Here is a 17,156-nt window from a genome sequence, read left to right as displayed (position 1 = left end):
TGGCAAAGGAAAGTCCGGTCCCCCAGCGGAGCAACCCCCTGTGAGGATGTACCTTTAACTTGCACTGTATCCTCATAGTTGCCCTGGACGGTGGCATCCGTGCTGGGGGTGGAACACTTGTAGTGGCCTTGGTCTGAGGGCTGGACGTTCTTTATGTGCAGCTCCACGGCGTCGTTGGCCGTCCGCCGCAGCACGATGTCACCCCTCTGCAGGCGCTCACGGTACAGCTGGGCGGGGAAGCCCACCTCCCAAGTGCTGGCGAGCTCCACGTAGCTGCTGCCCGAGGCCAAGAAGCTCCAGTCAAAGTTCTGCTCGCTGGGGCCGTCGTAGTCGCTGACGTTGCAGGGGATGACCAGTTCAGTGCCCACCACCCGCACCAGACTCCCCGCGGGGACCCTCACCACACGCCCTCGACAAAGAGCTGCAACAACAAGAGGTGAAAGGCAGGGCTTGAATCCAATAAGGTCTTCCCAGTATAAATGTGGTAAAACTGTGGGCGCTCCGGCTCCCAGGCACATGGTGGAAACGTGACATCGACCAGCTGGGGAAATGTGACACTGACCAGCGTGCTGCCAGTGTCTGTGCAGAAGAAGGCTGAGCCCACCCCAAGGACCCCAAGCCAGGAATACCCCGCTGTGGTGAGTACCTCTCATGCAACAGTCTCCTAGGATTGCCAGGGAGGAAGAGAAGCACTAAAAGTAGGCTAACCATGAACTTGAATAGCTTTCTCCCTCCTGTTACTATTTAACCTACTGTGATCACTCAACATGAGGTAGAAATACTTTAGGTTTTGTGTGAAAGAAAAGGACACAGCTAATCAAGTATTTACATTTCTGCCCACCCTATGTCAACATTCTTCCCTAGAGACGATTCCCTGGGGGCTCCTGAGACCTGATTTACAATGATGGCTGCCAATTTTTAAATCCTAGAGCAGCCTGCTGATAAAATGATTTAACTCTGGTTATCTGACATTGCCTATAAATTAATTTTAAAATATGACAACTCTACCAAGTATTAATTTTCTATTTTCTGGCTCATTTCCTTCTCTCTACTCTTCACCCTGATCTAAATTCAGAATGAGGATAGGGAAGCACAAAGGGAGACAGTGCCTGCTCTGGCTGGTTGCTGGGCGTTGGTAGGAATGCAGCGGCTTACTGGGGATGAGAGGCCTGGTGGACAAAGCCAAGAATTCCCTGGCATTCCCTGCCCCAGGTGCACAGGCCTCGGGGAGGGCCCTTAGGGACCGTCACCTGTGTGTCCTTTAAGATCGCTTCTTTGCAACGAACTTCAGCACATTTTTTTGCAGTGCGTTTATTACCTGTGTTAGCATTTCAATTCAGACCAAATGAACTTGCATGGCTCTTTCCTGATGTTCTATAAATAGGTATAGCATTAAGATATACAGGAGAAAGCATGGGCTCTGAAATCAAGGAGACAAGTTTAAACTGAGAGACCTCTTTTAGCTTTGGCTTCCTCCACTATAAAATGAGGAAAGAAGGATTCACTGAGTTGATGAAATAAAATGGCTAGCTGAGACTGCCATGTAGTAAGAGCTCAATAAAATGGAACTTGATTATTTATTTTCAGTTCTGTGTTTCTGTCATTTGTTACGGCTGATTTGTGTCTCCCTACCACCACCACCCACATTCATATGCTGAAGTCCTAGCCCCCAGCACCTCAGAATGTGATCTTATTTGGGAATAGGGTTGTTGTAGATGTAATTAGCTAAACCGTAATGAGCTCATACTGGAGTAGGGTGGGCCCTAATCCAACGACCAGTATCCGTAAAAGGGGGGAAATTTGGACAGAGACAAGCACTCAGGGAGAGTGCCATGTGAAGATCAAGGCAGAGATTGGGATGATATGTCTATGATCTAAGGAATGCCCTGCACCCCCGGTCCAAGGAATGCACACTGGGGCTGAAACAAGGTCAGAGTCCTCCTTGCTCATTTTTGCTGAAGCTGCTCAGGAAGACACTTTCACCTCCTTTGGAATCAGGGTACTACAGAGCTGCTTTGCTCTGAAGCTGCATGTGGGCAGCCCTCCTGACCAGGTGAGGAAGCCAGCTACAGCAGAAGAGACCCAGGTCAACACTGGGACCAAAGAGGCGCAGAGAATGTGCCCTCATGACTAGATGGCATCATCCGAGCCACTAGATCTGCCAAACCTTCTAAATCATTCCACATGCACACACACATACAAACACATATGCACACGTGCACACATGCACACACACACACGCACACGTCTTCCCCTGGACATTTCAATTCCTTGCAATTCCACTCACACCCACTTATATTCCTTAGGCTAATTTCTGTCACTGGAAACTCAGGGCACTGAAATAATACCCAGCAAGCAGTGAGGTCATCATCACCACATTTCACAGAGGAAACAGGCCATCGTTTTTACATTTAATTTCACAGATGACTGGATAATTCTGACTCTCCCAGAGAGACCCTTCAGAAGTAAGCTTCAAGACTTCCCTGGTGGTGCAGTGGATAAGACTCCGTGCTCCCAATGCAGGGGACCAGGGTTCGATCCCTGGCCAGGGAACTAGATCCCACATGCATGCTGCAACTAAGAGTTCACATGACACAACTAAGGAGCCCATGTGCTGCAACTAAGACCTGGTGCAACCTAATAAATAAATAAATAATTTTTTTTAAAAAAAAAAAAAAAGAAGAAGAAGGAAGCTTCATGGTGGAGACCCGTAAGAGGGAATACAGCCTAACGCTTATCCTCCTTGAGCCCAGTTTCCATCTGTGAAATGGAGACACACCCTTAGGGCTGTGTAAGGATTAATTGAGCCACAGAGCACTCACAACAGTGCCCTGCACGCAGTAAGGGTCTGCGGTCACCTGCTTTGCAGGCCGCCTCTAGAATAAACCTGATCACAATCATTCACTTTGCTTACTTGACAGGTTTACAAAGGAATTTCCTAACATGTAAACCTTTGCAATTTCTGGCCCTTGTCAAGAACTTCACCAGCGTTAACAACGGGCTCAACGGGGCCCTTCGGCATGAGGCTACATTCCTTGTAAGGTGTCTGTCTTTATTCTTAGCGAGTGGAGCTCAGCAAACTGAGCCAGCTGCTTGTGTCAGCTCTCCAGTCCTGCTTCCACAGAGTCACCCAAATCATCTTTTTAACGCACAAATCATATGTCTCTTCACTGGTCAGAAGTATCTCATGGCTCCTCATCACCTACAGGATACACTCTTATCTTCCAGACCCCCCCACTGTGATGCCCCTGGTTCATGCCACCTTCCCTCTCACCTGAATTATAGCAACAGCCTCTCCCAACTGGCTGCCTGCCTTCCCTCTGCTCTTGCCCTCCACTCTCAATACAGCCAAGCCATCTTTTAAAAACTTAAGTGTATTATGTCCTTACTCTGCTCAAAGCTTTCCAATCACTCCCCATGTCACTCAGATAAAAGCCAAGTCCTCACAGAGGCCACCAAGACCTCCCAGGACCTGGCCCTCTTTTCTTCTCCAAGCTCCTCCCTCCACTGCACTCCAGCCATGCTTTCCTCCTAAGACTCTTGAGCAGAGAGACCTATTCCAACCTAGGGCTTCTGCACATTTTCTCGGTCTGGAGCACTCTCAGACATAAACCCCACTCCATCACCAGCTTCACATTTCATTCTAGTGTCACCTTATTAGTGAGGCCTTTCTTGACCACCTTAAAATTGTACACACCCACCCTCATTCTTGTCAAATTTTCTTCTTATCACTTATCACTAATATTCTTTTGTGTATCCATATACCTTTACTATTATTTATTATCTGCCTTCTCCCACCAGGATGCAAGGTCTAAATGAGCAGTGATTTTTATCTGTTTTGTTCACTGCTGAATGCCAGTGCCTAGAACTGGGCCTGGTACATAGTAGTTGTTCAATAAATATTTGCTAAATAAATGAACAAATAGAAGACACACAAGATCCTTCATAGTCTGGCCCATGGCTACCATTCCAGCTTCATCAGCTACCATTCTCCCACCCCTTAGTCCTTAGACTTCAACAAAACAAATGGCCCTTCAGTCTCTGGAAATGCCATGCTCTCTTGGGCCTCATAGCCTCTGCTTCTGTGCTTACTTCACCTGGAATGCCCTCCCAGCAATCTCTCAGCCTCTTGCAAGAAGCAGCTCCAGCACCACCTCCTGTGGGAAGCCTTCCCCATCTCCCCTGGGGTCCCTTAGGCACTCCTGCCTCAACTCAACCTGCAGAAGTACCTTCGACCCTGGCTATGTTACAGTGCTGCTGGAAAAAGCCAAGCAGATAGGAACAGATGCTTGAAAGATCAAATTCTAATCTAAAAAAGATATAAACCCGAGCAGTGTCGTACATGCAGAACTGGGATGTGCCCTCATCTGTGGAAAGCAAGATTTTGAAGTTTAGTTAACAGAATTTCAATTTGCTACCAGCAGTCTGCTATTTAGCACATATTTCCTTTAATATTGTTAAATAACAGCTAATAATATTTAAAAAATAAACACAACTTGTAAAACATAGAGCATATGGCTCTTTCCAAATCAAAAAGAATATCTGCAAAGCCACACATTACCAATTTTAGTTGAAACCTCTTGTAACAGTTGACTAAGGGGAAAAAACCAAAATTTTCCTCTGGTTTTCCAAATTCTACCAGTATTTCAAATGAAGAGTCCCAAACACTTTGGCACCTGAACTGTATTAGGTTAGCTTTCTATAAAAATGTTTTTACTAAGAAACAATTTAAATTTGTTTTCAGGGGTCAATATAAGAAACCTTTATATGAAAAGCATTTCTTTATTAGTTTTAAAAGGACTATTGAGGCCACTATTGTGTTGTTCAATGACGCAAGAATCCATATGATAAAAGTCTCTTAAAATTTAGTGCCAGAAAAAAAATACCAGTTGATGGACCATTGTGTGCTCTTTCCCCAGAAAACAAGAACTATATAGGCGTCTCTCACCACTCAGGTCAGTAACCACAACCCAAGTACCTTTGATACTCAACACAAATTAGGGTACCTTAATAGCACATCTTGTGCAGTATCTTAAGGCTCTGATGCTAAACCTCTCTCCCATAATCCCAATTACTAAGTGGCCCAGCACCACATCACCATTCCCTGGTGATGCCCAGACCCTCTTAGATAGGTCTCAGAACCCTGCACTGCTTCCTAATTCCTGTTTTTAAAATTTCTGCCTAAACCTACTCAAACAAAATAAAACAAAACAAACAACACACAAACAACCCTGAAGACAACTGTTACTGCTTCATCATCTCTTTTACCTGTATTCCAACTTCCAAGTCCTGTTTTCCCCAACATATATAAAATGCATGTGTCCTTTTGTACCTTAGCTTCAAGGAAGTCTAGTACGAAATATGATGGTGAAATATGGAAACCACTCACAATCTAAATTTCTAATAATTATCTCTTTCCTCTACTCTACACCTTCCTGTGCCTTCTCTGCCACCCTTGTACTTTTGATTTCTTTACCCTTATTTTTTTTTTTTTTTTTTTTTTTTTTTTGCGTTATGTGGGCCTCTCACTGTTGTGGCCTCTCCCGTTGCGGAGCACAGGCTCCGGACGCACAGGCCCAGCGGCCATGGCTCACGGGCCCAGCCGCTCCGCGGCACGTGGGATCTTCCCAGACCGGGGCACGAACCCGTGTCCCCTGCATCGGCAGGCGGACTCTCAACCACTGCGCCACCAGGGAAGCCCTTTACCCTTATTTTAAGGTTAATTGCATGTATGTGTGTATTTCACTGTAAATTGCCTCAAATATGTTTTTTGGGAGGAGGGGAGATAAGTGAGGTATAAATTTCAAAAGACTAATAATGGAGATGAGATACGTTCTGCTATGATGGACTAGCTTGTATCAGATCAACTCCCCGCCCCCTGCCCCCACCCCAGAACAACTACAAAAGACGGACAAAACACAAGAAACAGATCATTGAATGCACTGGTGATCAATCCAGGTATCTGGGACTAAGGGACCAAGATCACAGAAACACTCCAAAGTGGGCCTGACAACATGCACTGCTTTTTCTCTTGAAATATTTGCCAATTTTAAGTTGTGTAGTAAAAGGTAGTAGTTCAGAACTGCCAATGCCTCATGGGGCCAAGAAGACAGCAACTGAAGTTCAGGGCCATTAAGAAAGTCATAGTCTAAAACAAGCAAACAAACACAAAATGAAAGTCATAGTCTGAGGTGGGGGGAGTTGGTGGGGGAAGATTGGTAAGTGTCCGAGAAGTTAAACAGAAAATAAATATTAAGAGGCTAAAAGGTTAAGCAAATTTTTCGACCATCTCACAGTGCTGGGGAAACAAAAATTGGAATTCCGAGTTCACAAAGGAAGGTGGACTATAGTAAACACCCCAAACTGAATTATAGCCCTGGAAAGGGCTATGCCTTTGGAGTAAGAGCAAAGCTGAAGAAACAACCAGCTCTCAAGAATACTGAAATCTTGTCTCAAAACATCTCAGTTCCTCACTGGATTACAGTGAGCTTCTCTTACTGTATTAGCCTGCTAGAAAGAAAAAAAAAAAAAAAGAAGTAAATCTTCTTATGAAGAAGATAACATCATACAGAGCCTCTACAATTTTTCAATATTCAATCAAAACCTACCAGACATTCCGTACAACAGCACCAAATGACTGAAAACAAAAGACAACAAACCAGACAACAGAAACAGATGCACAGAGATCCAGATATTGGTGTTATCAGACATGGACTTTAAAATAACTATGATTAATTTATTTAAGAAATAGACAACAGGATTTCACTTCTTAACTTTATTAAAATAATCAGATTAAAATCCTAGAACTAAAAAAAAAACTAAAATTAAGAACTCAATAAATGGGTTTGATATCAGATTAGATGCAACAGAAGTCAGTATAAGATATCCAAACTGAAGCACAGGGTGTAAAAAAGATGAAAAATGCAGAAAAGAGTCTAAGAGACACATGAGAGACAGTAAAAAGGTCAAACACGTGTAACAGAGTCCCCAGGATGAGAAAGAATGTGATAGAATTAGAATTAATTTCTGAAGAAATAATGGTTAAGGTATTTCTTAAACCGACAAAAGACATCATGACACAGATTCAAGAAGTACTATATATCTAAAGCAGCACAAATACAAAGAAAACCACACCTAGGTGCATCATTGTAAAACTGCTGAAAGGCACAGAAGGGAGCAACAATTCAATGATACCTGACTTTCAATAGAAACAATGCTCATAAGACAATGGAATGACATCTTTTTTAAAAAATATTTATTTTATTTATTTATTTACTTGGTTGTGCCGGGTCTTAGTTGCAGCAGGTGGGCTCCTCAGTTGAGGCATGCGGGCTCCTTAATTGTGGCATGCAAACTCTTAGTTGCGGCATGCACGTGGGATCTAGTTCCCTGACCAGGGATCAAACCCGGGCCCCCTGCACTGGGAGCGGGGAGTCTTAACCACTGCACCACCAGGGAAGTCCCTGGAATGACATCTTTAAAGTGATGAAAGAAAGTAACTACCAACAGAGAATTCTACACAGAAAAGATATCGTTAACAAAGGAAGGCAAAATCAATATGCTTTCAATCAACTCTCAACCAGGGAAAGAGAATTAATAAAAAGAAATGCTAACGAAATACCAAAAAGATATACTAAAGGGAGTTCTTCAAATAGGAGGAAGATGACCCCAGATGGAATCATGGAAATGTAGGAAGGCATAAAGAGCAACAGAAAGGGTAACTGTGTGGGTCAATCTACTGAATGGTGACTATGTAATACAATCTTAGTAATGTCTTCTGGAATTTAAAATATATGCATAATTAAAACATATGACAACAACAGCACAAAAAGCAAGGGAAAGAGTGAAATACATGGAGCCTAAATGTTTTCTAAGGTCTTGCATTTGATAAAAGGATCATCAGTAGACACTAATAAGTCAACAATGTATGTTCTAAGCTCTAGAATAACCATAAAAATGAAAGAGTGGATAACAAACTAATGAGAGGGGGATAATAAAAAATACTTGATTAATCAAATAATCTATAATTTCAGCTAAAATCATATAAGCTTTTCTCAAGTATTTACTTTGTAATGTGTTCACTTTGATTCATCATCAAATTTCTCTCCACAACACTAGGATAGAGTAAGAGGAGGAATAATAACATACTGCATCTCTCTTATATGCCAGACCACCCCTATCACAGAACCAAGGAAACAGACTCAGAGAAGTTAAATAACTTGCTGAAGGTCATAAAAGCTATGAAGTGAGGGACTCAACCCAGGTTTATCTGGCCCATGCACTGCACTGTCAAGGCACAGATGGGCTGGGTTGGTTTTGTCTTCAACTGCGTTGTTGATACTACCATATTCTGTTGATTTTGTCTTTGCTCTGAGTAGGAAGAAGAAACGGCTTGAAATTCCCTATAAAATATTTCAAATTCTCCACGGGCAATGTGAACCAGGTAGGTAACAAAGTAACCAAAATGAGTTACTAAGGGAAGAAATATATATTCTTGACATGAAATAGAGGAGAGAAATCCCATTTCTCTAAATGGGATTATTAAAAATAACTTCCAGTTTCTTCAAAAAAATTTTTCTGATAGACTGCTTTCATTATTTTAAGTGATACTAACTCTACATCTCACACTTTCATGTTCAAAAAAGGTGAAGAGAACTTCATTCTAAAAACATATGGGAAGGACTTTTGGAAGCCCACCTCTCTGACTTTTCAGCAGTGCAGATAATTAACATGCAAGAGGTAATTGTTTCCAGATTGCTATTTGCCTACCTCTGAAGTACTCAAGAAAATAATTGAACGCCTTCAACTTTCTTCCATCATGTAGAATGGATGGAGATCGGCAAGAAAAGTCGGGCAAGTTTTTCAGTGCAATTATTCCTGCAATGTTTATTTCAATAAGCACTATTGGCAACCATGAGGAATCATTAAGAGAGACAAGCTAATGAAGATGAAACTGTATTTATCCACCCTCTTACACCCCCTTATGATATCCATGGGAAATAGATTTTATTTCCTGGGTTATCATCAATATTATTCTAAATCAAGGCCTGTAGAGTACAGCAGATCTGCAAAGGATTTTTGCAATTGTTCCTATTATTGCTCAAATTTTATCACCTCACTGAGCTGCCTAGAAGCAAACAATCTGATTTTACAATCGGAGCCATTTGTAAGATAAGTATTTTAATTTACTGAATCCAGTAGAACGGAAATACCGAAACCGAAGAGCTTGTGGTATTTCACTTTGCCTTGTAAAATGACAGCTAAGTCCCCCTTCTCCAGTCCTTACAAGGCCTTTATGAGAGACCAGGGGCCTATGGATTTCTATACGAAGTTCCCAGTCCACATGTGATTTAGAAGTGAATACACAGAAGGTTAAACCTGTAAACTCTCACAGAGCCTTTATTGCAGTATCTGACTTAACGAATGCAAAACCTTTGTCTCTGCAGGACTGCCACTGAGAGGTCTGGCAGGAAGGGATCATGCCGGCTTTCATCTAGACAGTCCCTAAGTGATGAAAATGCAGCAATGTACACATTAAACAAGTTACAGCCAGCAGAGAATGTGTAATGAAGTCACATATGGCAGTACTTCAAAATCCCATCCAAACACAAATAAGGTTCTACTAGAGCAGGACTTAGAATGATTTTTTAAAAAAAGGTTCAGCTAAGACCTCAGAGAGATAAACTAGACAAATGCAGTATGACTCATTTAACAAACAACTACTGAGTAAGAAGCCCTCAGTGCTGGATGATATGTGAGAGAGGAAGGTAAATCAGCCTTGGACCTTCTTTTAAGGGACTTGAGGAAAGAGATAGTAGCCAAAGAGAGGTACTAGCAAGTGCTGTGGGGTTCCTCAGAAAGTGAGGGTGCGTCCCTCCAAAGGGATTAGTGAAAAGCTTCATGCAGTGTCAACATTTAAACTGAGCCTTTGAAAAATGGCTGGGAAGTAGGGGTTGGGCAGGGGACACTGAGGAGGAAGATGATCAGAGTTAAAGGGAGGAGCATAAGCAAAGGCCTAGGCAGGGACATGTGGGAGTGGTGAAGAGTAGGGCGAGCGGAGCAGTGCAGTAAGAGCAGGCTGGAGTGGACACACACGTGGGTGGTCAGTCAGGGGCCCTCTATGAGATGATGGGGCTGGGGGTGGGGGTGGGGGGTGGGGGAAAGGTTGGTACGAGAATCAAAAGAAGAGCAAGGGCAGGGCTTCCCTGGTGGCGCAGTGGTTGAGAGTCCGCCTGCCGATGCAGGGGACGCGGGTTCGTGCCCCAGTCCGGGAAGATCCCACATGCCGCGGAGTGGCTGGGCCCGTGAGCCATGGCCGCTGAGCCTGCGCGTCCGGAGCCTGTGCTCCGCAACGGGAGAGGCCACAACAGTGAGAGGCCTGCGTACCGCAAAAAAAAAAAAAAAAAAAGAAGAGCAAGGGCAGGAGCGGAAAGGCAGCAGCTCTAAGAGCCATGCTGGAAGAAGAATCCACTGATAGACCCGAGATGAGAGACATGCCCTAGGGAAGCTGAGAGCTGCTAAGGAAACACAGAGGAAAAAAGTAGTCAGTGAGATTCAGACAAGTTGAAAGGTCCACTCCGCATGGAAACCCCCTAGTCCAAAGATATCTGAGCCCCAGATGAATGTGGAGTCACATGCTTGGAGAGGAGATCTGGTGACGATATGGGAGATGTGGAGGTCCATGGGGTCACCGGGGGACAGAGTACAGAGAAGAGGGAAAGGGACAAAATCATAGTGAGCTCCTATTATTTAAGACACAAGCAGAAGAAAAGGAGCCAAAAAAAAAAGGCAAAAAGGAATAGTAGCCAGTTAGGAAGAAAACCAGAAAAGGCTTACGTCCTAGCAGCCAAGGGATGCAAGAATTCCAAGAAGGAAAGGCTGGAGTGATACCTACTGTTTTACTTAAGGACATACCCATCTACTTGCTCCTGGGAGGCTGCGAGCTCCTAAGGTAAGACCTGGTTCCTATACTATCTGCATCCTGCACAATATCTAGAGTAGAATCCTATTATACTTCAGTTTGGAAAAAATGAGCAACAATGTCAGACCTGCAGAAAAGTCAAGGTAGATAGGTGCTGTGAAAAGACTTCTGCACTGATGACCACGTAACCACTGGTAACCTCCACAGAAGTGCATTTGCAGTAATGTGGTATGGGACTTGGAGAGTAACAGCCAGGAGAAAGGAATAATCAAGATCTAAGTAAGAGAGCGTACAACCATGAAAAGACCCCAAAGCAGGCAAGAGGAGATGAAGGGCACAAGTGGGCAGTTTATCCTGGAAAGTCAGCCAGTTGGTCCTCTCAGCACCTTCTAGGCACTGCGGACATTCGGCCAAGAGTCCCTGCTCAAAAGAACCTTGTGTTCCAGTTAAGGGGAGAGTGGGGAAACAAGCCCAGAGTGCTGATAAATGCTATCAAGATAAAATAGGCCAATGTGCTGGTGACTGGGCATGGGGGAGGGCTGCTTTTAGCCAGTGTGGTCAGGAAAGGCCCCTCTGAGCAGGTCACCTATGAGTTCAGACCAGAATGAGAAGGAGGCAGGGGTAGGACTCTGGGGTAAGAAAGACTGCTCCAGGCAGAGAGACCCGCAAATATAAAAGCACTAAGATGGAGCAAGCCTGGTGTTCAAGGGATAGAAAAAAAGATCAGTGTGACTGGATTATAATGAACGAGGGGGCAGGGGCCTTGGACTCTGGTTGAAAAGGGAAGCACATAAAACTAGGGAATGATAGAGCTTGCTTTATTGTAGAAAGCCCACTGGTTGCTGTGTGAAAGACGGATTACTGTGGGACCAATCTGGAAGCAAGGACACCAGAATGGAAGAAGTTACGGTCGACCAAGCAAAAGACGATGGACATTTGGCCTCAGCTTGTAGTGGCGGTGATTCTCAGGAGTAGTCAGATCCAGGATATATTTTGGATATAAAATGAAAAGACACACTGCCATTTTGAATGTGGAAAGTGAGGAAGACAGGAACTGGTATGACACAGGCTCTGGCTTGAGCACCTGGGTGCATAGTGAAGCCACTAACTGAGAGGGGAACGTAACTGACAGGAAGGAATTTGTATCAGGAAAGGCTAGAGTTTTCTTCCAGCCCTTTGAAGTCTGAGATGCCTGCTGGACATGTGAGTGGGGGGTACAGTGGAGTAGGCAGTGAATTTATGTGTCTGGAGCTCAGGGGGGAGGTCCAAGCAGAGACATTCATTGGAGAGTCATCAGCACATAAATGGTATTCAAAGCCACAAGTGGCATGGGATCACATAGGGACAGAGTGTACACATACAAAGGAAAAAGGAGCCAAAGGTGGAGCCCTTACCTTTTTAGAATTTAGGAGAAAAGGATGGGTAAAAATATAGCAAGGTTTTGAGGCAAAAAGCTTGAGGAACCTTAGGTTGGTCTCCAGTGTCTCAGTGAAGTAGCAGAGACGGGTTTAGATCCTGGAGACTGTGGACAAGGTTTAGAATAAGAATTAGAAGGAATATAGTGGAAAACCATCACAAAACTAACACAAGGTTTACTGAGGCAGTAAAGACACCCTAACTGGTAGGAAACTCAGGTGGGCAGGTTGTAGGATTTTCCCCAGCAAGATGATAAAGCTCAGACTTAGAGACTACGGTTGGTGTGGGTTACTCAACTACAATATGAGGACTGGCAAAGAAATGTGGCAGAGGGTCCTTAGGATGTTAACAAGCTCACTGCTGGCATGCTGACCACCAGGATGAGAGCCCAGGAAGTGAAAGTGGCTTGGGAAAAAAGGAACTTTCAAGATCACAGGGATCACAGTGAGGATGAAGAATAGGTTCAACACATACGAGGGAATCTGAAAGGAGGAAGGCAAAGCACTTGTGGTCACACAGGAAAATATCAGAGTTGACAATCAAAAGGTGAAAGAGGGCTTCCCAGGTGGCGCAGTGGTTGAGAGTCAGTCTGCCGATGCAGGGGACACGGGTTCATGCCCTGGTCCGGGAAGATCCCACATGCCGCGGAGCGGCTGGGCCCGTGAGCCATGGCCGCTGGGCCTGCGTGTCCGGAGCCTGTGCTCCGAAACGGGAGAGGCCACAGCAGTGAGAGGCCCGCGCACCGCAAAAAAAAAAAAAAAAAGGTGAAAGAATTCAGTGATGACAAGGTCCAGGTGCGGCCATTAAATCTCATGAAGTGTGTTATTTTCTCAGGAGCTAAGATGACCGTAGAAGGCACCTCCTGAGTCCTTGCTGACCTGAGCTGGCTGCAGAAACACAAGGAAGGGACAATATGACTAACAGACCATAGGGGTGAAGAAGGGAGGTACAGAGATCTAAACCTTGCTTTCACTTAACATTTACACGACAGTTTCGGGCTCTGGTCTGCAGTCATTCATATCTGCAAATCTTCTTTTAGCTTTCATACCAGGAGAGGAGGGAGAGTAAGCATCTGTTTCCCCAGGTCAAACAGGACCTTGGTGATAGAAGACGTCCATGGGAACTGACAGGCTCTTCAGTCAATGCAACTTTCCTTAGCTTTTGCTGCTGAGATAACCATTCCCTCTGGCACTATACACAGGAAAGGCAAGGAAGACAGGAGATGCAACTGAGGAACACAGCTGCAAGTCACTTCTTAAAGACTGGACATTAAGTGAACTTCTTACCACTGAAGCACTAGATCACCTAACCATGATGTCGCTCCAGTTCCATGGCCTTTGAGAGATCCCAGGAGGCCAGTCATGCCAAATCCTTAATTCCACATTATGAAATTGTGCAGGTCTGTATTGAGTCAACATGGCTAAGTTGGAACTACACTTCCTGGAAACCTTCTCCCTGCGCAGTTCTGGGTTAGAGTTGGACAAAAGAGACGTAAGTGTGTGTGAGATTTGGGAGGTGGAAAGGAAGCAACAGCCATTATGCTCTGGTGGTCGTCAGGGTTCAAGGCAGCAAGAGACAGATGCACAGGTGTTGGTGGGCTCCAGTTTATTCTAGCTCTTCTTTCTGCTCTGGGTTTCTTCCCAAATGCTATGTTTACTGACCAACTCGGCTCCAAGACCATCAGATGCTTGGCTGAACTCATAGGTGGTAGCTATACATAGGCAACTACCCTTACACAGACTCTTATGCCAGACTCCCCCCCCAGCCCCGTGTGCCCCACTCGCAGTCCCACTCTGCCTGGCTTCTCGATTCCTCTGCCAGCAACAGCCTGTCCACCCCGACTAGTGCTTCGGGGGGATGACTAGTGGCTTTTCCTTGATCCCTTTTCAGACCTTCATTTCCCCAGCTCCTCCCAAAATTGTGTAGTCTAATTCCTCTACTAAATGGCTTTACTCCATAATATTCACAGTGGTTCTGCTCCTCTGATGGAAGACTGATACATAAGCCAAGTACTGAGCAGAAAGCTTCACCCTCAAGGACTCAGTAACTGACAAAAACCACCTTACATTGATAGCATGGCTTTAGAGTTTTCAAATCCTGTTCACATGGTTTAATACTCAACCTTGAGAGGATTAAATAAGGAAACTGAGGTTCCGAGAAGTTAGGTGACCAAAGAACAACACAAAGACGCAAAAGCCACTTCGAGGCAAGCTGTACTGGTGGGTAACCAAAATAACTCAACAAAACATGAAATGATTCAAACAATTCTCTGTTCAAAGATCACAGACAGAAAAAGCTGAGGCAAGATCTAGCCACAAGGATTATTTTAGAGTGTTCTATAAAATTAACAGCTGCTAGAGGCCCCAGCACTGCCTAGCACCCCTCACTACTCAGCCATTTTCAATCCTCCCCATGTTTGAACAGGCCAGCAGAGTCTGCCAAGTTCTGTGTGAACACCTGGTCCTCCTTTCAGTCTAGTTTAAGGAGAATGGGAGATTCACATGAGTTTAAACTTGCATCTGGGCATGAACGCACCTGAGCTGTTAGTAAAATTCTCCCCGACTCCTTCCCTTGAGGAGCTTTGCCCTCCTTCCCCCAATTTTACTGTTTTCTATGTCCATTTTCTGCTCTTCCTTTGCCTTGTCCATCCCTTCTCCCCATCAAGGGCTTAAGTCGGCTCTTTTTATTTACAGACACACTGCCAGATGCCATGGGTGGTACAGAGGTCTATGCCAGCTTCCCCAGCGAGGCCCAGTGAGGAGCACAGTTTGGTAGTTTGACTTGAACAAAAAAAGACTCTGAGTTCACATGCCCTTTAAGGAACAGACCTTGACTCCATTGATCCAATATTTCATTCCTTCACTCAGCGGCTCTTTACAGCACACCTACTGGGTGCAGAACCACATCATCAGGTGAGTCGATGAGCCAACACCTAGCCAAGTGCCAAAGTCAAGGATGATGGAACAGAGTGGCAGCCTCATAGAAAAGTGGGGGGAGGGATAAATTAGGAGTCTGGGATTAGCAGATACAAACTACTATATAATAAAACAGATAAACAACCGAGTCCTACTGTATAGCACAGGGAACTATAGTCAATATCTTGTAATAACTTATAATAAAGAATGTGAAAAAGTTATATATGTATAACTGAATCACTTTTCTGTACACCAGAAACTAACGCAACATTGTAAATTAACTCTACTCCAATAAAAAAAGAAAAAAGAGGGCTTCCCTGGTGGCGCAGTGGTTGAGAGTCCGCCTGCCGATACGGGGGACGCAGGTTCGTGCCCCGGTCCGGGAAGATCCCACATGCCGCGGAGCGGCTGGGCCCGAGAGCCATGGCTGCTGAGCCTGGGCGTCCGGAGCCTGTGCTCCACAATGGGAGAGGCCACAACAGTGAGAGGCCCACGTGCCGCCAAAAAAAAAAAAAAGGGGGGGGTGGGAGATGAGTCCTCCAACAATGAGAATCTTTTAAAATATTAAGTTAATAAAGGACATGAGGGACTTAGGGAAGGCAGAACCAGAAAAAATAGACATTCACTCAGGACATCAGGCTTAAACTCCTTTAGGTGACATTCCAGGCTCTTCACAATCTTACGACTCTCTCTCCAGCCTCAACCCTTTTTCCCTCTGAAGCCCCTACAACTTAACCCTCCATTCCAGCCACCAAGAAGTTTTCTTTACACAAGACCAGCAAGCTTTTGTAAACAGGTGTATTTCTTTACTCATGCTCTTCCCTCTGCCTGAAACAAATAACCCATGCTTTCTCTGCCAGACAAAGCCTACTGATGGCTCAGACTTAATGAAGGCCATCTTGTGGAAACCTTTCCTGATCCGCCCCCAGCCCCCAGCCCCAAGCAGAGTTCAGAATGTGCCTACTGAGGGTCGACTCGGCATGGACACCGTGATCATCCCAGGCTCATTTGCTTGTCCGCCGCCCTCGCTGGACTGTGAGCTCCATGGCAGGGAAGAGGGCTCGCTGCTCGTCACCACATTCCTAGCCCAGCAACATGCTTGCTGATGCAATGGCTGGGATCACGCCTACCTCAATGAACTTCTGCAAACTGGAATTTTAGAACCAGAACTAATCTTTGGACCATGATCTAAGTGGGTTAACAGGAGTTACTTAATCTCATTTGTATCAGAAATTGCCCCTCATCGATGAATTTTCAAAAAAGCTCTTTGATAAGCTCATCACAGAAAGTGAAAAGTATACGGTTTGAGCAACCATAACGCACAGCATCATCAACCAAGAGACCAGTTCTCAGCACCCCAGGAAGTGTTATCATCTCAATATTCCAAACCCCAAATTCTGCCACATCAGTTTTATTATTACTCTTTGAGGCTAGAGAAGCCAACAAGTTGGGTGCTTTGGATCCTTACAAAAGGTTCCCAATCCAGACATAGCACTAAAGCCTAAAAAAAATGCATATACAGGTAGAGAGGATACAAGTAGTGATACAAACAGGTATGGAGGATTGTATTAGCTGTCCCACCTTTTCTGCAAGAGCACCTCTGTCTAAAGTAGCCCAGAATGCTCTCCCTTTTCATTAAACTTTCAGCATTTTTTTTTTCTAACAATCCTTAGACACTTCTGGGTTTGTTTGTTTTTTTGGCTGTGCTGCACAGCTTGCAGTATCTTAGCTCCCCGACCAGCGATCGCACCTGTGCCCCGTGCAGTGGAAGCTGGACCGCCAGGGGATTCCCCTTAGACACTTCTTCGAGGCCACCTCTTTTCCTGGGTATATGTCATGCCTCCACATAGAGACTGGCAGCTACAGGAGTCGGGTCTGTGACTATGTCCTCATATGCCCGGAGC

General features: G+C 44.8%; 1 protein-coding gene across 1 annotated transcript in view; it reads right to left on the bottom strand.

The window, feature by feature from the left end:
• Positions 1–17,156, bottom strand: part of PTGFRN (prostaglandin F2 receptor inhibitor) — a gene marked incomplete at its 3' end in the record, with an annotated part of 82,607 nt that overhangs the window by 51,667 nt on the left and 13,784 nt on the right. The window contains exon 2 of the mRNA XM_079724610.1: positions 53–421. Within this exon, the coding sequence (XP_079580736.1) occupies positions 53–421 (369 nt within the window). The remainder of the gene's footprint in view (positions 1–52; positions 422–17,156) is intronic.

This window comes from Hyperoodon ampullatus (assembly GCF_949752795.1).
Source record: "Hyperoodon ampullatus genome assembly, chromosome: 2".
Classification (NCBI taxonomy): domain Eukaryota; kingdom Metazoa; phylum Chordata; class Mammalia; order Artiodactyla; family Ziphiidae; genus Hyperoodon; species Hyperoodon ampullatus.
Note: the sequence above shows the minus strand (reverse complement) of the source record. Positions and strands in the feature narration are given on the sequence as shown.